Genomic DNA, 16,792 nt, shown 5'->3' on the forward strand with positions numbered 1-16,792 from the left:
ATTTTCTCATTTAAGAAAGAGTTGGATAAGTATATGGATGGGAGGGGGATGGAGGGATATGGGCAGAGTGCTGGTAAGAGGGATTAGAGGAGGGTACTTGGATCAGTGTGGACAAGAAGGGCCAAATTGGCCTGTTTCCATGCTGTAATTGTTATATGGTTATACATCTGATGATTTTTTTGTTCTTCATTTTGCACTGCAGCACGGTTGTTCCAATAGTACTATTGTTTTGCTTCTGGTTGGATGCTAATTGTATTTCATCGCCATTTTATTTCACTTGGCACAATGACAATAAAGTTGAATCCAATCTAATCTAATCTAATCTAGTCGAGCTGCACACAGCCCAGGCAGAATGTTTCTCTAGTTTGCATTAGCTTCTCTCCAGCAGTGGAGAAGGACCTGAACAGACCGGTCGGTATGGGAAGGGGAAGTGGAGTTGAAGTAGCATGCAACCCAAGACCCTGTGGTCAGAGTGTGGATGGTCTGTGAAACAGTCCCCAAATTTGCATTTGGTCTCACTGAGGTAGAGGAGAATAGATCTGGAGTACTGAATGCAGGAGTGTGTTTCCTGTCATTCAAGAGTTGAATGGCTGTCTTTAAACCTATTGGTGTATGATCTCTCAAACTTAAATCTTCTCCCCCATTGGGAGTTCGAGAATTGAGTGTGATCAGGGTGGGGTTTATCCTTCGGCATGTTGGCTGACTTTCTGAGGCAGTGAGAAGTGTGGATGGATTTGATGGAAGGGAGAAAGGTTTAAGTGATGTTCTGAACTACATTCACCACCTTCTGCAATTTTCTCTGATCTTGGGCAGAGCAGCTCATGCACCACACTGTGATGCATCTCACTGGAATACTTTCATTGGTGTTCCTGTGGAAAATGTTAAGGACACAGGGGACATGGCAAACTTTCTAAATCTTCTAAAGAGATAGAGGCATTGGTGTGCTTTTTTGACTATCATGTCAAATTTGTTGGTCTATGTTAGATCACTGGAAAGGTTTACTCCCAAGGGCTTAAATCTATTTAAATTTAAATTTAGACATACAGCATGGTAACAGGCCCTTTAGGCCCAAGAGCCCTTCATGTCTCATTTACACCCAGTTGACCTTTACCCCTGGTATGCTTTTAACTGTGGGAGGTTACCCATGTGGACATGGGGTGAACACAGAAACTTATGACAGAGAATGTTGGTTTTGAACCTGGGTCACTGGCACTGTAACAGTGCCTCATCCATTGTCTCCACGTTCCCTGTGGCCCCCTCCTAAAGTCTATGATTAGTTCCTTTGGTGTATTCTTTGGCTTGGCTTCGCGGACGAAGATTTATGGAGGGGGTAAAAAGTCCACGTCAGCTGCAGGCTCGTTTGTGGCTGACAAGTCCGATGTGGGACAGGCAGACACGATTGCAGCGGTTGCAGGGGAAAATTGGTTGGTTGGGGTTGGGTGTTGGGTTTTTCCTCCTTTGCCTTTTGTCAGTGAGGTGGGCTCTGTGGTCTTCTTCAAAGGAGGTTGCTGCCCGCCAAACTGTGAGGCGCCAAGATGCACGGTTTGAGGCGTTATCAGCCCACTGGCGGTGGTCAATGTGGCAGGCACCAAGAGATTTCTTTAGGCAGTCCTTGTACCTTTTCTTTGGTGCACCTCTGTCACGGTGGCCAGTGGAGAGCTCGCCATATAACACGATCTTGGGAAGGCGATGGTCCTCCATTCTGGAAACGTGACCCATCCAGCGCAGCTGGATCTTCAGCAGCGTGGACTCGATGCTGTCGACCTCTGCCATCTCGAGTATTTCGACGTTAGGGATGTAAGCGCTCCAATGGATGTTGAGGATGGAGCGGAGACAACGCTGGTGGAAGCGTTCTAGGAGCCGTAGGTGGTGCCGGTAGAGGACCCATGATTCGGAGCCGAACAGGAGTGTGGGTATGACAACGGCTCTGTATACGCTTATCTTTGTGAGGTTTTTCAGTTGGTTGTTTTTCCAGAATCTTTTGTGTAGTCTTCCAAAGGCGCTATTTGCCTTGGCGAGTCTGTTGTCTATCTCATTGTCGATCCTTGCATCTGATGAAATGGTGCAGCCGAGATAGGTAAACTGGTTGACATTGACAGAAAGGTAGTTATCTTGGAACTAGGTATTAGATATTCAATTAAATGTCTTTCATTTCTCTGAGCCTAATTGAAGTAGCCGTTTTCAGTCCAACTTTTGCTAAATCACTTTCAGTCCAGTAAAATTGGCCATACTCTAATTCGGGGCTTTAATTACAATTTTATCTTTGTCCCACAATATTAAATTGAAGTAAAATATCAATGATCTCTTACTGACCTTCCTTCCATCCACCCAGTTTCATTTTCATGTCTGAAATCCAGAATCACTTCTGCTTCACTCTTCCCTTGTTGAGCTTTTTTACTTCTCTTAATGTAACTTCGAGAAGCTGTGCCATCAATAAATGTAACACACACGATATACAAATTACTGTATATACATGTGTAAAAGTCAATCTCATGTAAAATTCAACCACCTATTTTTGGCCAAAATAACTGGAATTTTCTTCACTTTAATTACAGTATCCCTAACTGGGTATTTAATACTGTAATTGCTGCAATAATTATGAAACTCTGAACACACTTTGTCTGCTTGCCGTTTTCAGATGTAAATGGTCATGGGTAGGAATACAACCCAGCCGAAATTCATTAACATTACTGAGTCAGTACTGAGCATATCACACCATCATTCCTTATGTACAATAAGCTAGGGTGATATGCATTTACAGTACTTCACTATAAGTATTTCCAGATGGTACTTCATTAACTTGACACTTGGTCTACCAACTCTTCACTGATGTAAACACACCTATGGATAGCAGCTCAGCCGATTAGGCCAAAATGCATTAGGGGGAATTCCAGCCTCTCAAAAGTAGTATTTATGTGATTGTCAACCTCATGAATTTAAAATTAAAAAACAGTCTAGAAAATGCAACTTTTACACAAGTTTAGGGTGATCAAAGTCTCCCATTAGAACAGCTCCTATGGTTTTTTACCTGTTCTTCTAAATCCCTCGGACTATTTTGAGGTCAATAGATACAAGATACTTTTATTATCATGTAATGAAACAAATAGAATATTACACGAAATTGCATTCAGTCTGCTGTAAGGATTTGCCATCAACAGAAATTGCCTGTGACCCCATACAGTCAAAGAAAGAGAAGCAAAAGAGAGTCCCTTCAGAGTGTCCGTAGATTTGCCTCCAGCGCTCCCGCAGCCTCTGCAGCCACACAAATCTCAGTTAAAACTATCGGCATCCTGAGCTCCTGATCCAAACCTCTGACATGATCGGGAAGCCTTTAGAGCCCGAGGCTCCTTTGGAGCCCTTATCTGATAACCCTTCAGCCTGTCTCAAGCTAGTCTCCAGCAATCCACACCTCGGTGAGATCTCTTTGACCACAGGTTGCCAGAAGTCCACCACCTCTGTGGATTCCTCACCTCGAGACAACAGAACCCCGCTGTTTATGTGTTCTTCAGCCATTGAGCCCCTCACTGGTGCACCGCCGTAGTACATACTGAGTGCATCAATGTGAATGATGCATGCTTTGTTCTTAAGATTAACCTATATTGCCTTATTTGATGAAATTCCTGTCATAGCAATTATAGATCTTGAAACAGTTCAGAACAGGCCCTTAAACCCATGATGTTTATTTTTTTTTAATTTAGACATGTAGCAGGGTAACAGACCATTTTGGCCCATGAGTCTGTGCCACCCAATTTACACCCAATTAACCTACACACCTGGTACATTTCAAACAGTAGGAGGAAACCAGAGTCCCCAGGGAAAACCCATGCAGACACGGGGAGAACTTACAAACTCCTTACAGACAGAGGGCGATTTGAACCCCAGTCCCGATCGCTGGCACAGTAAAGCCGTTGCTACACCAACCATACCACCTCATAAGTAAAATTTGGCTGCTTCTATTCAAGCTTTTTTTTAAATTTAATTTAGGTATACACTATGATAACATGGACTTCCAGCCCATGAGCCCTTGGTGCCCAAATAGCCCAATTGACCTACAATCTCTGTATGTTTTGAATGGTGGGAGGAAACACACGCAGACACAAAGAGAATGTACAAATTCCTTACGGACAGTGCCGGATTTGAACCCAGGTTGCTGGCTCTATAATAGTGTCATGTTAACTCCTGTTTGTAGCAAGTATGATGCTAAATTAAACTAAATCTTTTCTGACTGCCTTTGATCCATATCCCTCCATTTATGTATCCATTTGGAAGTCTCTTAACATATGTAACATTTAACAACTTACAGCACAAAAACAGGCCAATTTGGCCCTTCTACTCCATGCTCCAGGCCTCCATTCTACTCCAGGCCTACCCCCACCTAGCCCCATTGACCTGCACCCGGCCCATAACCTTCCACACCTCTCTTGTCCATATACTTTTCCAACATTTCCTTAAATATTAAAATGAGACCCGCATCTACCACTTCGGATGGAAACTCATTCCATCCTCTAAGTGAGGAAATACCCCCTCATGTTTCCCTTAAACTTTTCCCCTTTCAATCTCAATCCATGCCCTCTTGTTTGAATCTCCCCCACTCTCAATGGAGAAACTTTGTCCATATTGACTCTTATCTGTCCACCTCATAATTTGAAAAACCTTAATCTTCCACACTTCAGGGAATAAAGTCTAAAACCCTAAAACCCAGGCACTGTCTTGTAAATCTTCTCTACTCTCCTTCTATTATGTTTATATCCTTCCTATAATTGGGCAACCAAAACTGAACACAATATTCCAAATTTGGTTTCACCAACACATTCTACAACATCAACATGACATCCTAACTCCTGTATTCAATACTGATTTATGAAGGCCATCATAACAAATGCTTTCTTCACCACCCTATCTATCTACATGTGACTCAACATTCAGGGAATTATGTACCAGAATTTCTAAATCCCTTTGTTCTACTGCATTCCTCAATTGTCCACCATTTAACGTGTCTGACCTTTGCTGATTAGTCCCACCAAAATTAGCACCTCACATTATTAAACTCCATCTGCCATCTTTCAGCCCACTCTTCTAACTCTCCTATATCCCACTGCAACTTTTGATAACCTTCTTCACTGTCTATAACACCATCAATCTTCATATCATCTGCATATTTACTAATCCAATTTACTACCCTCTCATCTATATCATTAATATCCCATACATGACAAACAATGATGGGCCCAGTACCAATCCCTGAAGCACTCCACTGGTCACTGGCATCCAATTTGAGAAACAATTTTCAACCGCTACACTTTGGCATCTCCCATCCAATCCATTTCACTACTTCAACATTAATACCTAATGCATGAGCCTTCCAAACTAACCTCTTATGTGGAACCTTGTCAAAGGCCTTACTGAAGTCCATACAGACAACATCCAGAGCCTTCCCCTCAGCAACCTTCTTAGTAACCTTCTTAGTGATCTGCTTCTAGAATATCTGCTTCTACCACAACTCCTGGCAGCCCATTCCAGCTACCTAGCTTATGGCTTGACTTCACAAACGAAGATCCAGGAAGGATTGTAGACATGGGCATGTCCTTCAAGCCTCACAATGGCTTTTTTAGGTGGAGTGCAGGGTGTGCAGTATTTCCTCCACCCTTTACATCCAGGGTTTATCTGCCCTGGCTTAGCAAGGTGTGATGGTACGTGTTTCATCAGAGTGTCCTCCTCGAAGGATGGCCTGACAAGGCTAACGAGCCCCATCTACCTTGGTTTGAAATCTGAGTTTTCCTTCTCCTAGGCTGGCTCCCAACCAAGGCTAACAAGCCCAGTCTACCTATCCAGTTATACCACGGGACACTCGGTGGTGCCATGATGTAGCAAACTCAGTGAAAACAGGGGACACCATCAGAAGGTGTTACTACAAACACAGTATTGTAGGAGAGGCCATTTGCAATGACCTCCTGCCAAAAAGTGACCACGCAGGACACAGCGATCACCACACTGAGAAAGGAGAGGCAATCAATTACACGTGCACTTTCCCTGGGTGAGCGGGGCATTAGGCTCAGATCTCACCCATCTCAAACATCTCTATTAAACATCCCCACCCCCACCCCCACCCCTACCACCCTCTGGCCTCTTTACCCATCTTTGTCTTAAATGCATGTTCACGAGTGTTTCCCAATCCTGAGAAACGGATTCTGACTGTCTTACCTATTAATGCCTCTCATAACTTTATAAACTTCTCTCAGATTCCCCCTCAACCACTGACATGCCAGAGAAAACAACCCAAGTTTGTCCAGTAATAAGACAATGATGTTGGATCTGGAGTTACAAATTGGTTGGACTAAGTAAGAATGGACATTTGGTGAACTCAATGTGTCTCATAGATTTCACAGACCCTGTTATCAAGACTGATTTTTTAAATCATCCTAACTCTACTAGTATAATTCTATATTGAGAAAACACTGATTTGACACGAACTGAAGTATTGTGTACAGTCTGGATACCATATGAAATGAAGATATGACTGCAGTGGAGAGAGGCAAAGGGCATTTATCAGGATGTTGCCTTTATTGGAGGACTTGGCTTCTGCAGAAGGACTGGATAGACTGGGTCTGCTTTCCTGGAGGGAAGAAGGCTGAGAAGGGATTCAGATCCAGGTCTATAAAATTATCAGAGGTCTGGATAAGGTGGATAGTCAGAATCTTGATCACATGGTAGGGATCTCAGAACAAGAGGTTTGAAGGAGAGAAGGAAGATTTTTTTTAAAAGGGGATCTGAGGAGATTTTTTTTTAGCACTGAGAATGGTGGATTTCTGAAATGCACTGCCGAAGAAGAAATGGTGGAATCAGGTACAATTGCTATATTTAGGAGAAGACTTGAATAGCAAGGCATGGACCAAATGTGGACAAGTAGGATAAGAGTAGATGGGCAAAATAATCGCCATGGACAAGGTGGGCTGAAGGTCCCATTTCTGTGCTAATCAACATTCGACATTAATTATCTGAATTTAATTCCACAGCTGCCAGGGACTGTTCAATCTTGTGTGAAGATCAGTGGTTCTCTGCTAGACCCAAAGCACATTCAAGGGGGGACCAGGGGCTGAAATCATAAGATATTTTTAAAATAGTTTTTATATAGTCGGTAGGAGAGAGGACAGAAGAAACCAACGAGACTTGGCTGCTTCACAGGGGAGGTGCCCCATAAACTTTGAGCAAAATCCTCTAAGAGTTTGCGGAGGAGCTAGTGAAGTTGTTCAAGTGAACCGGTACGGACTTGAAGGGCCGACATGGCCTGTTTCCAAGCTGTGAACGGTTATATGGTTATATGGTTATATGGGGCCATAGTGCAAAAATAATAGGTTAAAAATAACTGGGTTACATCAATGGGCCTGAACTCGTACATGCTGGGACCTCCCTTCATGTCCACTGAGCAAATATGCTTTCCAACCCATTAGCTTGACCTCAGAAATTGGTTTACTGCGTTAAAACGAAAATTCAGAATCGTGGTGTGCAAAATCCTCACACACCAAGGCATCTAAAAAATGTTGCACTTAATTGTTTGCTAGTATTTAGAATTAAATAATTGAATCAAAATACCTCATCTTTCACTGAATGCAGAATATTAATTCCGCATTTAAATTAAAGAGGAGGGAAGGATGATTACTGCTACCATGGGTAGTGTAATATACATTCAAGCCAGCATGAGCCAAAGCATTAAAAGCTACTTGTCTTACACATAAATTATACATTGGTTAAGTTGTTGGCTTCCTATTGCGCTAGCTTTAGCCAACTGAAATTATGGACTATATTGAATGCAAATACTGTTTAAATGAATCAATATGCCCTTGTGTTGCAGTGCTATAAAATTAAATATGAGTAGCCATCCATTATTATTGTAATTTGCACAGTTGTACTGAAGGATGGAACTTTAAAAATGCATTTCAACTCCACACGCCATTCCCACACCGACACGTTATCCTTGACTCATGTATTGCTAAATCGAGGCCGCCTGCAAATTGGAAGAGGATCACCATGTATTCCATCAGCAATAACATCGACTTCTCTAATTTCTGTTAATCCCCTCACCCGAGTGTCTCTCCGTTAGCCTATTCTTCTTCTCCTTTCCACCAGCTCCCCACCCCTTTCCTTTTCTTCTCCTATCAGCCTCCCTTGACCCTCTCCCCCCATCATTTCTCAGCTTTTTTTCTCTCCTGCCCTCCCACCTGTATCCACCTATGTCCACCTACCTGTTAACCTGTGCTCTTTCCCATGCCCCTTCCTCCCTCCTCTCCCCTGTCCCCCCCCCACCCCGCCACCTTTTTATTCATGCCAAAGGGCCCAGGCCAGAAACCTTTGTTACCCTTTAACTTTGTATGGATGCTCCATGAACTGCTGAGTTTCTCAAGCACACTTGCATATCGCAATGTTAAAATTCATTGTGCAGGACATTCTGGTCATGAAAAGAGCAGGGGAGGACAAGAGGAATCAGGACATGGAAGTTTTGCATTCTTGATGTTAAAAAGCAATAAACTGAAGGAAAAGGTCTCATGAAATAAGAGAATTTGAGGGCATACCTGATCAATTCAATCAGAGAAAGTTATGTTGCTGGCCACCCTTCATCTTATCACATCCATGCTAGCCAAATCAGTTCATCCCAATTCTTGGTGTTGTCATTTATATGCTCTTCAAGGTCCTTGTAGAGTGGAGTGAAACTCTATCATTATTTGAAAGTTCAAGTTCAAGTTTATTATCATCTGACTATGCACATACAACCACAGGAAACAGCATTTCTCCAGACCATGATGCACACACATACAGATCAATACATTTCTAACCCAGCACATAATAATCATATACACCCATAAAAGTATAGTATAACATAAATATGAAAACAATTCATTTGATTTCATTTATAGAATCCCAAGGTTATAGGAAACCATTCATCAATCTTATGGCCTGTGGTAAGATGCTACTTCCCAGTGTGCCTTTTTCCCAATGGTAGTGGATCAAAGATACAGAATGATTGATGGTAGGCAAGTCATTTGCCGACTCTTTCCCTTCGTGTCCCTTTTGTACGGACGTTTCAACCTATTCACTCTTTGAAGAGACATTATCGGCATCCTAGAGGTGACTACTGACACAGAAACATAACTGGACATCTCTCAGAAATATCACCCACAAGAACTTCCTTCCTGGCTCCTGAAACCTTGTCCAATGAATAAGATGACATGGTCTTCACTCATCATGAAAGTCACGTCATCCAGAACTCTGATAAAAGTATATACCTCAGTTAAATGACACACCTCCCTTGCCCCAGAGGTAAAACACGAAAGTCTGTAGACACCTTGGTTGAAGTAAAAACACAATGCTGGAGAAACTCAGCAGGTCACAGGCAAAGATAAAGATACATACCTGAAGCTTCAGGCTTGAGCCCTTCATTACACCTTGATGAAGGGTTTAATCCCAAAATGTCGGTTATGTATCTTTATGGGAGAATTGATTATGCATTTTATTTCTGCCCACTCCTGTCGGTATCGTGAAGGTGCTCCCATGATTGGAGTTCCAGCAGCCAGAACTAGGACTGGAATTTGCATGGCATCCTTGATGTCTCTTTCCAGGTGTCTCCAAATGCTTGCGTAAAGTGCTATTTCAAGTGTAGTCATTAAAATGTAGTAAACATGCGAGACATGTAAACAGTACAATCTTACAAAATGCTGTGCAATGATGAATTTTGGTGAAGTGATTAAAGGGTTAATTTGCCAAATAATTGATGAAGGAAAGCTAATTTATTTCACAATCATATGGCGCATGAGTTGAAAGGATTGGCTCAAAAAGGGCTGGTGTTCCCACGTGCTTTGAGATAACCGAGGTTTGTCCTATTCCGTGAGAAGACCAAAGAAGCTTTAGGGAGACATGAAGGGAATCACTCTTGAGTTTGATATTTCTGAGTTAGTTTCTGGCCAATACTCACATCTAGAATGTTGATAATGTCTCCTCGGGGCAAGAGGAATGAGTAAGGAAATAGGCAATGAACAATAAGCAAGTCAAGTTTATTGTCATCTGATGCACAAGTACAACCTGACAATACAGCGATCCCGGGTCCTCGGTGCAAAACACACAGACCTACAACAAGTCTGAACACACATACAGACAAACAATACATATGTAGGACAAGTATTAGTATATGGTAAAATAAATAAATAAATCAATATTGTTTCATAATGTGAGGGTCTCAGCTGGTTAGTGTGAACATTCCCTCTGCCCATGGGAAGAAGCAAAGAAAGGTTGAAACATGATCAGATAACATGATTTACCTCTGGATAACCTGAAAATTTTCACAACCTTGACATGCAAGTGTTTGGATTTGAATAGGTGTGTTAGTTTAGATTGAGGAGATACTTAGAATGAGTGTTGGGTCTGTAGGGGTACCTTGCTTTAGTGTCTGGGTGCCTATGTAGCAGCTGCTACACACAGAAAACACCACTAGACTCGGTAGGGCTTCCAGTAGAACTGTTTATTTGAATTTCGCGCACGCTCCTTTAAGGCCAATGGGAATTCCGTCCCGCGCAGCGGTGACATCATCATGTGGCCCGGGGCACGAGCTGTGGCCTAAGCCACGAGGCAATGAGCAAGCCCTGACGGCGACATCTTCTGCAGCTGCCCCGCCAGAGTAGCAGTACAAACGGGGCCAGTTCGCTCACTGAGATGTGCACCGCCACACAAACCCCCCCCCCCCACCCGAACCGGCTTACGCGTTCCGCCGCTTGGGCAGCCAGTCCCTCTGTTTGGGTTGTGCCACCTGCACAGGCTGGTTTAAGTCCATGTGTGCCGGCTTTAGCCGGTTGACTGTGAAAAGTTCCTCCCTGCCCCCAATGTCCAGAGTAAAGGCTTTTCCCGATCACTGGAGGATTTTGTACAGGGCCTCATATGGGCACTGCTAGGGGGCCGGGTGCAGGCTGTGCTGAATGAACATGAACTCCGCTGAGTCCAGCTCTCTGGGGACATTTGTTAGGAGCTTACCATGGTGTGTTGGCGATGGGGGTGTTAACGAGGCGAGCTTGCTGAGGAGGTCCACGAATAATGTCAGGGTCTCACCTTCAAGCTCCACGTCTGCTCTGAGAAACTCCCCTGGTAGCGACAGTGGTGCACTGTAGACGAATTCCGTGGATGAACTTGGAGGTCTTCCTTCGGAGCTGTTTGAATGCCAAGCTGGACCCACCACAGCTCGTCTGTCCAGTTGGGTCCTCTCAGCCGCGCCATGAGAGCCGCCTTGAGGTGTCAGTGGAAATGTTCTACGAGTCCATTCACTTGGGGATGAAAGGCTGTTTTGTGATGGAGCTGGATCCCCAAACAGTTCGCCAGATGCACCCAAAGGGCAGAGGTGAACTGGCCACCTCTGTCGCTGGTCATGCGGGTTGGAATGCTGAAATGTGCGACCCATTTCGCGAGCAGGGCTCTGGCGCAGGACTTGGCGGAAGTGTCCTTGATGGGGATGGTTTCCGGCCACCTCGTCGTCCGATCAATCAGGGTCAGGAGGTAGCGGGCGCCCCTGAATACTGGTAGGGGGCCCACTATGTCGACATGGATATGGTCAAACCTCCTGGCCAGTGGGTCAAATTGCTGTATTGGGGCTCTGACATGGCACTGAACTTTGGATGCTGGGAAATGCATGCAGTTCCTCACCATCTGGGCCACTTGTTTCTTTAACCCGTGCCAGACAAATCATTCCACCACCATGTGTACCGATGTCTTGACTGAGGGGTAGGCCAGGTCGTTAATCGCCCGGAATGCTTCCTGTCTCCACTGTGGGGGGACTATCGGTCGTGGTGAGCCTGTCGAGACATCGCACAGGACCGTGTCGTGGCTGCCTGGCAGTTTTAGGTCCTCGAAGCGCAGGCTGGTGATGGCAGTTCGGGGGCCCTGCGTCTCTTCATCGTCCTTCTGGGCCTGAGCTAATTGGGTGTAGTTCAGGGCAGGGGACAAGTTGTGGATGGTCGGTCTGGAAAGTGTGCCAGCAATGACATTGTCCTTACCTGCCCAGTGTCAGATGTCGGTAGTGAACTCCGAGATATAGGAAAGGTGTTGTTGCTGGTGCGCCGACCAGGGATCCTTAGCCATGGCGAGGGCCTGAGCAAGTGGCTTGTGGTCCGTGAAGACGGTGAACGGTCTGCCCTCCAGAAAGTAGCGGGAATGCCTGATCGGGGGCTACAAGGCCAGGAGTTCTCGGTCGAACACGCTGTACTTCAACTTGGGTGGTCAGAGGTGCTGGCTGAAGAATGCCAGGGGTCACCACTGCCCATTGACCTCTTGCTCTAGGATGCCTCCGATGGCTGAGGCGAACGTTTCCACCGAGAGTGCTGTGTGGGCATCAGGTCGGGGGTGGGCCAGTAGGGTGGCACTCACGAGGACAACCTTGGTCTGGGCAAAGGCTGCCTCAGCCTCTTTCGACCACTCAAGTGTCTTTTGTTTAGAGGAGATCAGGGTGAATAGTGGGCGCATTATATGTGCGGCCCCCGGGATGAAACGATAGTAGAAGTTGATCATCCCGGTGAGCTCCTGCAGGCCTTTGAGGGTGTCCGGCCTGGGGAACTGTCATATGGCCCTGATTTTGTCCTGCATCGGTGCTGCCCCATCCGCATTGATGGTATGGCCAAAAAACTGTAGCGACTCCTTCCCAATCTGACATTTGGCCATGTTGATGGTGAGGCTGAATTCAGCCAGGCGGGCAAACAGTATGCGGAGGTGGGTCTTGTGCTCATTGTGATCTCGACGAGTGATGAAAATGTCATTGAGATAGATGAACATGAAGTCCAAGTCTCTACCCATTGCGTCCATGAGCCTCTGGAAGGTTTGGGCTGTGTTCTTCAGCCCAAATGACATCTGAAGGAATTCGAAAAGGCCGAACAGGGTGATGATGGCAGTCTTGTCAATGTCATCAGGGTGTACAGGGATCTGATGATAACCCCCGACTAAGTCGACCTTGGAAAAAACCTTGGCACCATGCAAGTTGGCCGTGAAGTCTTGGATGAGGGGGATGAGGTAGCGATCGGGCATAGTCACGTCGTTAAGCTGGCGGTAGTCCCCACATGGGCACCAATCCCCAGAGGTCTTGGGGACCATGTGCAAGGGAAATGCCCGGGGACTGTCCAACCTGAGGACTATGCCGAGCTCCTGGAAGCGGGAGAACTCCCTTTTCGCTAACTGCAGCTTCTCTGGCAGCATTCGTCTGATCTTGACATGGAGTGGAGGGCCCTGTGTGACGATGTGGTGGTGAACGCCATGCTGGGGCATGGCGGTGGTGAATTGTGGCCGTATGATGGCAGGGAACTTGTCGAGGATGCGGGAGTACTCGTTCCTAGGCATGCAGAAAGTTGCTATCCCCAGCCTGTGCGCGTTGGACGGCTCCAGACGGAGGGTCTGTAAGGTACGGGCATGCTCAAGACTCTTGCCCTTCAAGTTGATCAGCAGACTATGTGCACGAAGGAAGTCAGCTCCTAACAGCACCGTTCACACAGAAGGATCTTCCAATGATATTTATCCTGCCCGAGGTGTATTTGAATAGACTGTGTGCTGAAGGTCTTTATATCAGTGCCGTTTGCTGCCTGCAGGGTCAGGTCTTGTGCTCTCGTGTGGGTCTCAAGGGCAGTCGGGGACAGCAAGCTCAACTCTGCTCCGGTGTCTACCAAGAAACACCAACCATTGGTCTTGTCCACCATGTGTAAGAGGCTGTTTGTGTGGCCAGAAATTGCAGCCATCAGCGGCAACTGGCCCAGTCATTTCCCTGGTACGAGCAGGGTTGGCGGCATTTGCAAGCTTATGCTCCCCAGTGTTGGTGATAGAAGCACCAGCTCGACTGGTGCTCTTCCATCTTCTGTCTGGGGATGGGCTGTGGTCAGCTGGGCACAGGGCGGGCGACCTGGTTCATGGTGGCCTCATTCACTTTCTTCATCCGCCACAGTACATCAGCACAGGCTGCAATCTTCCTGGGGTCTGAGAAGTCCTTATCCGCTAGCAGGAGCTGGATGTCCTCCGGCATTTGTTCAAGGAAGGCTTGCTGAAACATCAAGCAGGGTTTGTGACCTTCTGCCAGTGCGAGCATCTCATCCATTAAGGCGGACGAGGCTCTGTCTCCCAGGCCATCGAGGTGCATTATATGAATCTGATTGAATGCACATAGTTATATTTTAAAAAGGTCATGAAAAATCAATCATGGAAATGTTGAAAAGCCCACAATAGCAGAAAAATTTCAATCCTAATTCAAGAGCACTTCAGTTGTAATCTCTTAAGAAATAGAATTGATTTAAATCAAGATATCAGCAAGTTTAACCTATTCTTCTTAGTTCAAACTATTATAACAAAGCATCTTTTTGGCATTGTGGTTTTTAAATGAGTTCTGAAGATTGCAAAATGCTCTAGCTCCTTTCAAATTATTTAGTATTACGATATGACAAAATATAACCCAACCCATTCATTTTGGAAATGGAATATGCAAAAGAGACTTAATATAGGAAACAATTTTAAAGGCTTGGGTAACTATTTAGCCAGTACTCATTTTTGTTTAATCAGTGATTCAAATTGACTTTTAGTACTGAAAGGATTTTTGAATTTATAAATAGACTGGAAGAAAAAAATGCAGCAAATCTTTTTTTAAATAAAAAGTTGATACAAAATTTTCAAGTGAATATTCTAGAAAGGAAAATCAATCCGGGTTCAAACTAAATGGTTTCTGAAGCTTTGCAAAAATAAAAATGCAACATTGCTCACATCAGAATTAATTTGTGGAAAATTAAAAATGATTATTTTAACACTGCATCAGGAGTGAGGTTGATTGTTTTTGACTTGTTCTCAGGATGCGAGTGGCTTTAAATTTTTTTTTTAATTTTAAATTTAGAAATACAGCGCAGTAACAGGTCCTTTCTGCCCATGAGCCTGTGCGGCTCAATTACACCCAATTGACCTACAACCCCCAGCACGTTTTGAACCATTGGAATTCTCTATCCATGAAGTCCAACTGGTGCCTGTGAGGGCAAGAGCTGAGCCCACTGAATTGGGTGTTTGTGTCATGAAGAGAGGAGTAAAGCAAAAGAGTCTGCAGATGGATTGATTGAAGTAAAAACACAATACTGGAGAAACTCAGCAGATGAAACAGCGTACTTCATACAGCTATGATAAGGTCCACAAATTTTCCTTCCTGAAGGCCAGTAGTGAACCAGATGGGTTCTGTTGACGATCCAAAAGTTACACATCCACAATTAATGTTTTTTTTTAACAACTATGCAAATAAAATTATAGATTTTTTCCAATTAATTTAAATTAATTCCCAGACAGATTTTGAATTTAATCTCTACGCAAAAACTTTAGATTTGCTAGTCAATTTAATTTTTTGTGGCCTATGTAGGCCAACCCAGAGAGGATTGGGGAAGAAATCAGGCATGATTATTTCAGTCTTCCAAGTAGTCAAAGGACTGTTTTCCCTGTGTCTAATTGATGCCCATGGAATATCATGTCGACTTTGATGAACAAGCATGCGCTACGCAACAGAACTGCACACACACCTGTGCCCAAGTAGAATTATGAGATTTGCAGTCATTCAATACAATTGGCTTCTTGCAGCTTGTATACATTGAAGGATTGTCCACAGTACTGCCACATTTTTTTTTTCTTTGAGGCAATTGTCTTGATATCATTTTGGAGCTGTGTCCTCTTTCTACTGATCTTCCTTCCAGTGGAAAGACTTTCCCTTTACATATTCTGGATGTTTATCACCAATGTGAAATCCTTGGTCGAAGAAGAATGCCACTGACTTTTCACATCCCATATATACTGCTCTATTAATTCAACCTTTACATTCTTGAAATCCTTCATAATGGATATTGGATCCAAGGATCAATTTTCTATTGGGTGATGCCAAATCTTGGGGTCTAATAAGAACATAATCATTAGTAATGCTCAGTTTCCATCCAATTTTACCTGTCTCGTGTGAATGGAGATATTATTAGCTCATTGAAGCAGTTTTTAACATGAAGGAACACAAACGCATACATGATTGCATTATTCACGTGCCTTAGAGTAGTTTCTGTATCACTGTTAAATGTTATTTTATTTTTCTGACCTTTCAACTGGCCTAAGCAAAATGATAAGAATCATTTCCTGTTGCAATACTCTTTTGTTTTAAGTTATTTCTAAGCATGCATCCAAAGTACAGAACTTTTATTTTGAAAGAGACCTAAATTCTGTAAGATCACAGTTATTTTGGGCATTATGCAAAAGTAGAAAAATCTCTTTTGAGCTAACACCATAGGTTGGTAATATGTTGAAATTCGAAGGCAAATGTTCATGTTCCATAAAAAAATAATGTTCTTCATTATTCCCTCTTAATTTTTCAAGAAAACTAGCAAAGAAGCGAAAGGATACCCTGAGTAGTACCCGACAAGAGATGACAGTGATGGTTAATTCAATGGACAAGAGTTTTACTGAGCAAGGCACTAACTGTGATGAGGCTTTCTCCTTCATGGATACACATAATCTGAATGGAAGAGGTGAGTTGAGAAGATACTCTTCTTAATGATGGTGCGCCTAGTAGAGCATCTGCCTCTCAGCGATAAAAACCCAGGTCTAATTCTGACTTAAGGTGACTTCCTCTGGGTGCTCAAGTGACCTCCAAAGGCCATGCGGATTGCTAGGTTAATTGGCCGCCGCAGATGGGCCCTGGTGTGTAAACGAATGATAGAATCAGGGAGAGTTGACCAGGGCGTAGGGTGGAGTGAAGGAATGCTGGTTTCTGATTGATGGTGGGCAG

At 44.2% G+C, this 16,792-nt stretch overlaps 1 protein-coding gene across 10 annotated transcripts in view; it reads left to right on the forward strand.

Moving 5' to 3' along the window:
* The window catches only part of LOC138755773 (receptor-type tyrosine-protein phosphatase mu-like), a 1,095,616-nt gene that overhangs the window by 870,652 nt on the left and 208,172 nt on the right, over positions 1 to 16,792 (forward strand). For all 10 annotated transcript variants that reach the window (XM_069922352.1, XM_069922354.1, XM_069922355.1 and 7 more), the window contains one exon: positions 16,381 to 16,532. In XM_069922352.1, coding sequence (XP_069778453.1) covers positions 16,381 to 16,532 — 152 coding nt within the window. The remainder of the gene's footprint in view (positions 1 to 16,380; positions 16,533 to 16,792) is intronic.

This window comes from Narcine bancroftii, chromosome 2 (assembly GCF_036971445.1).
Source record: "Narcine bancroftii isolate sNarBan1 chromosome 2, sNarBan1.hap1, whole genome shotgun sequence".
Lineage (NCBI taxonomy): Eukaryota > Metazoa > Chordata > Chondrichthyes > Torpediniformes > Narcinidae > Narcine > Narcine bancroftii.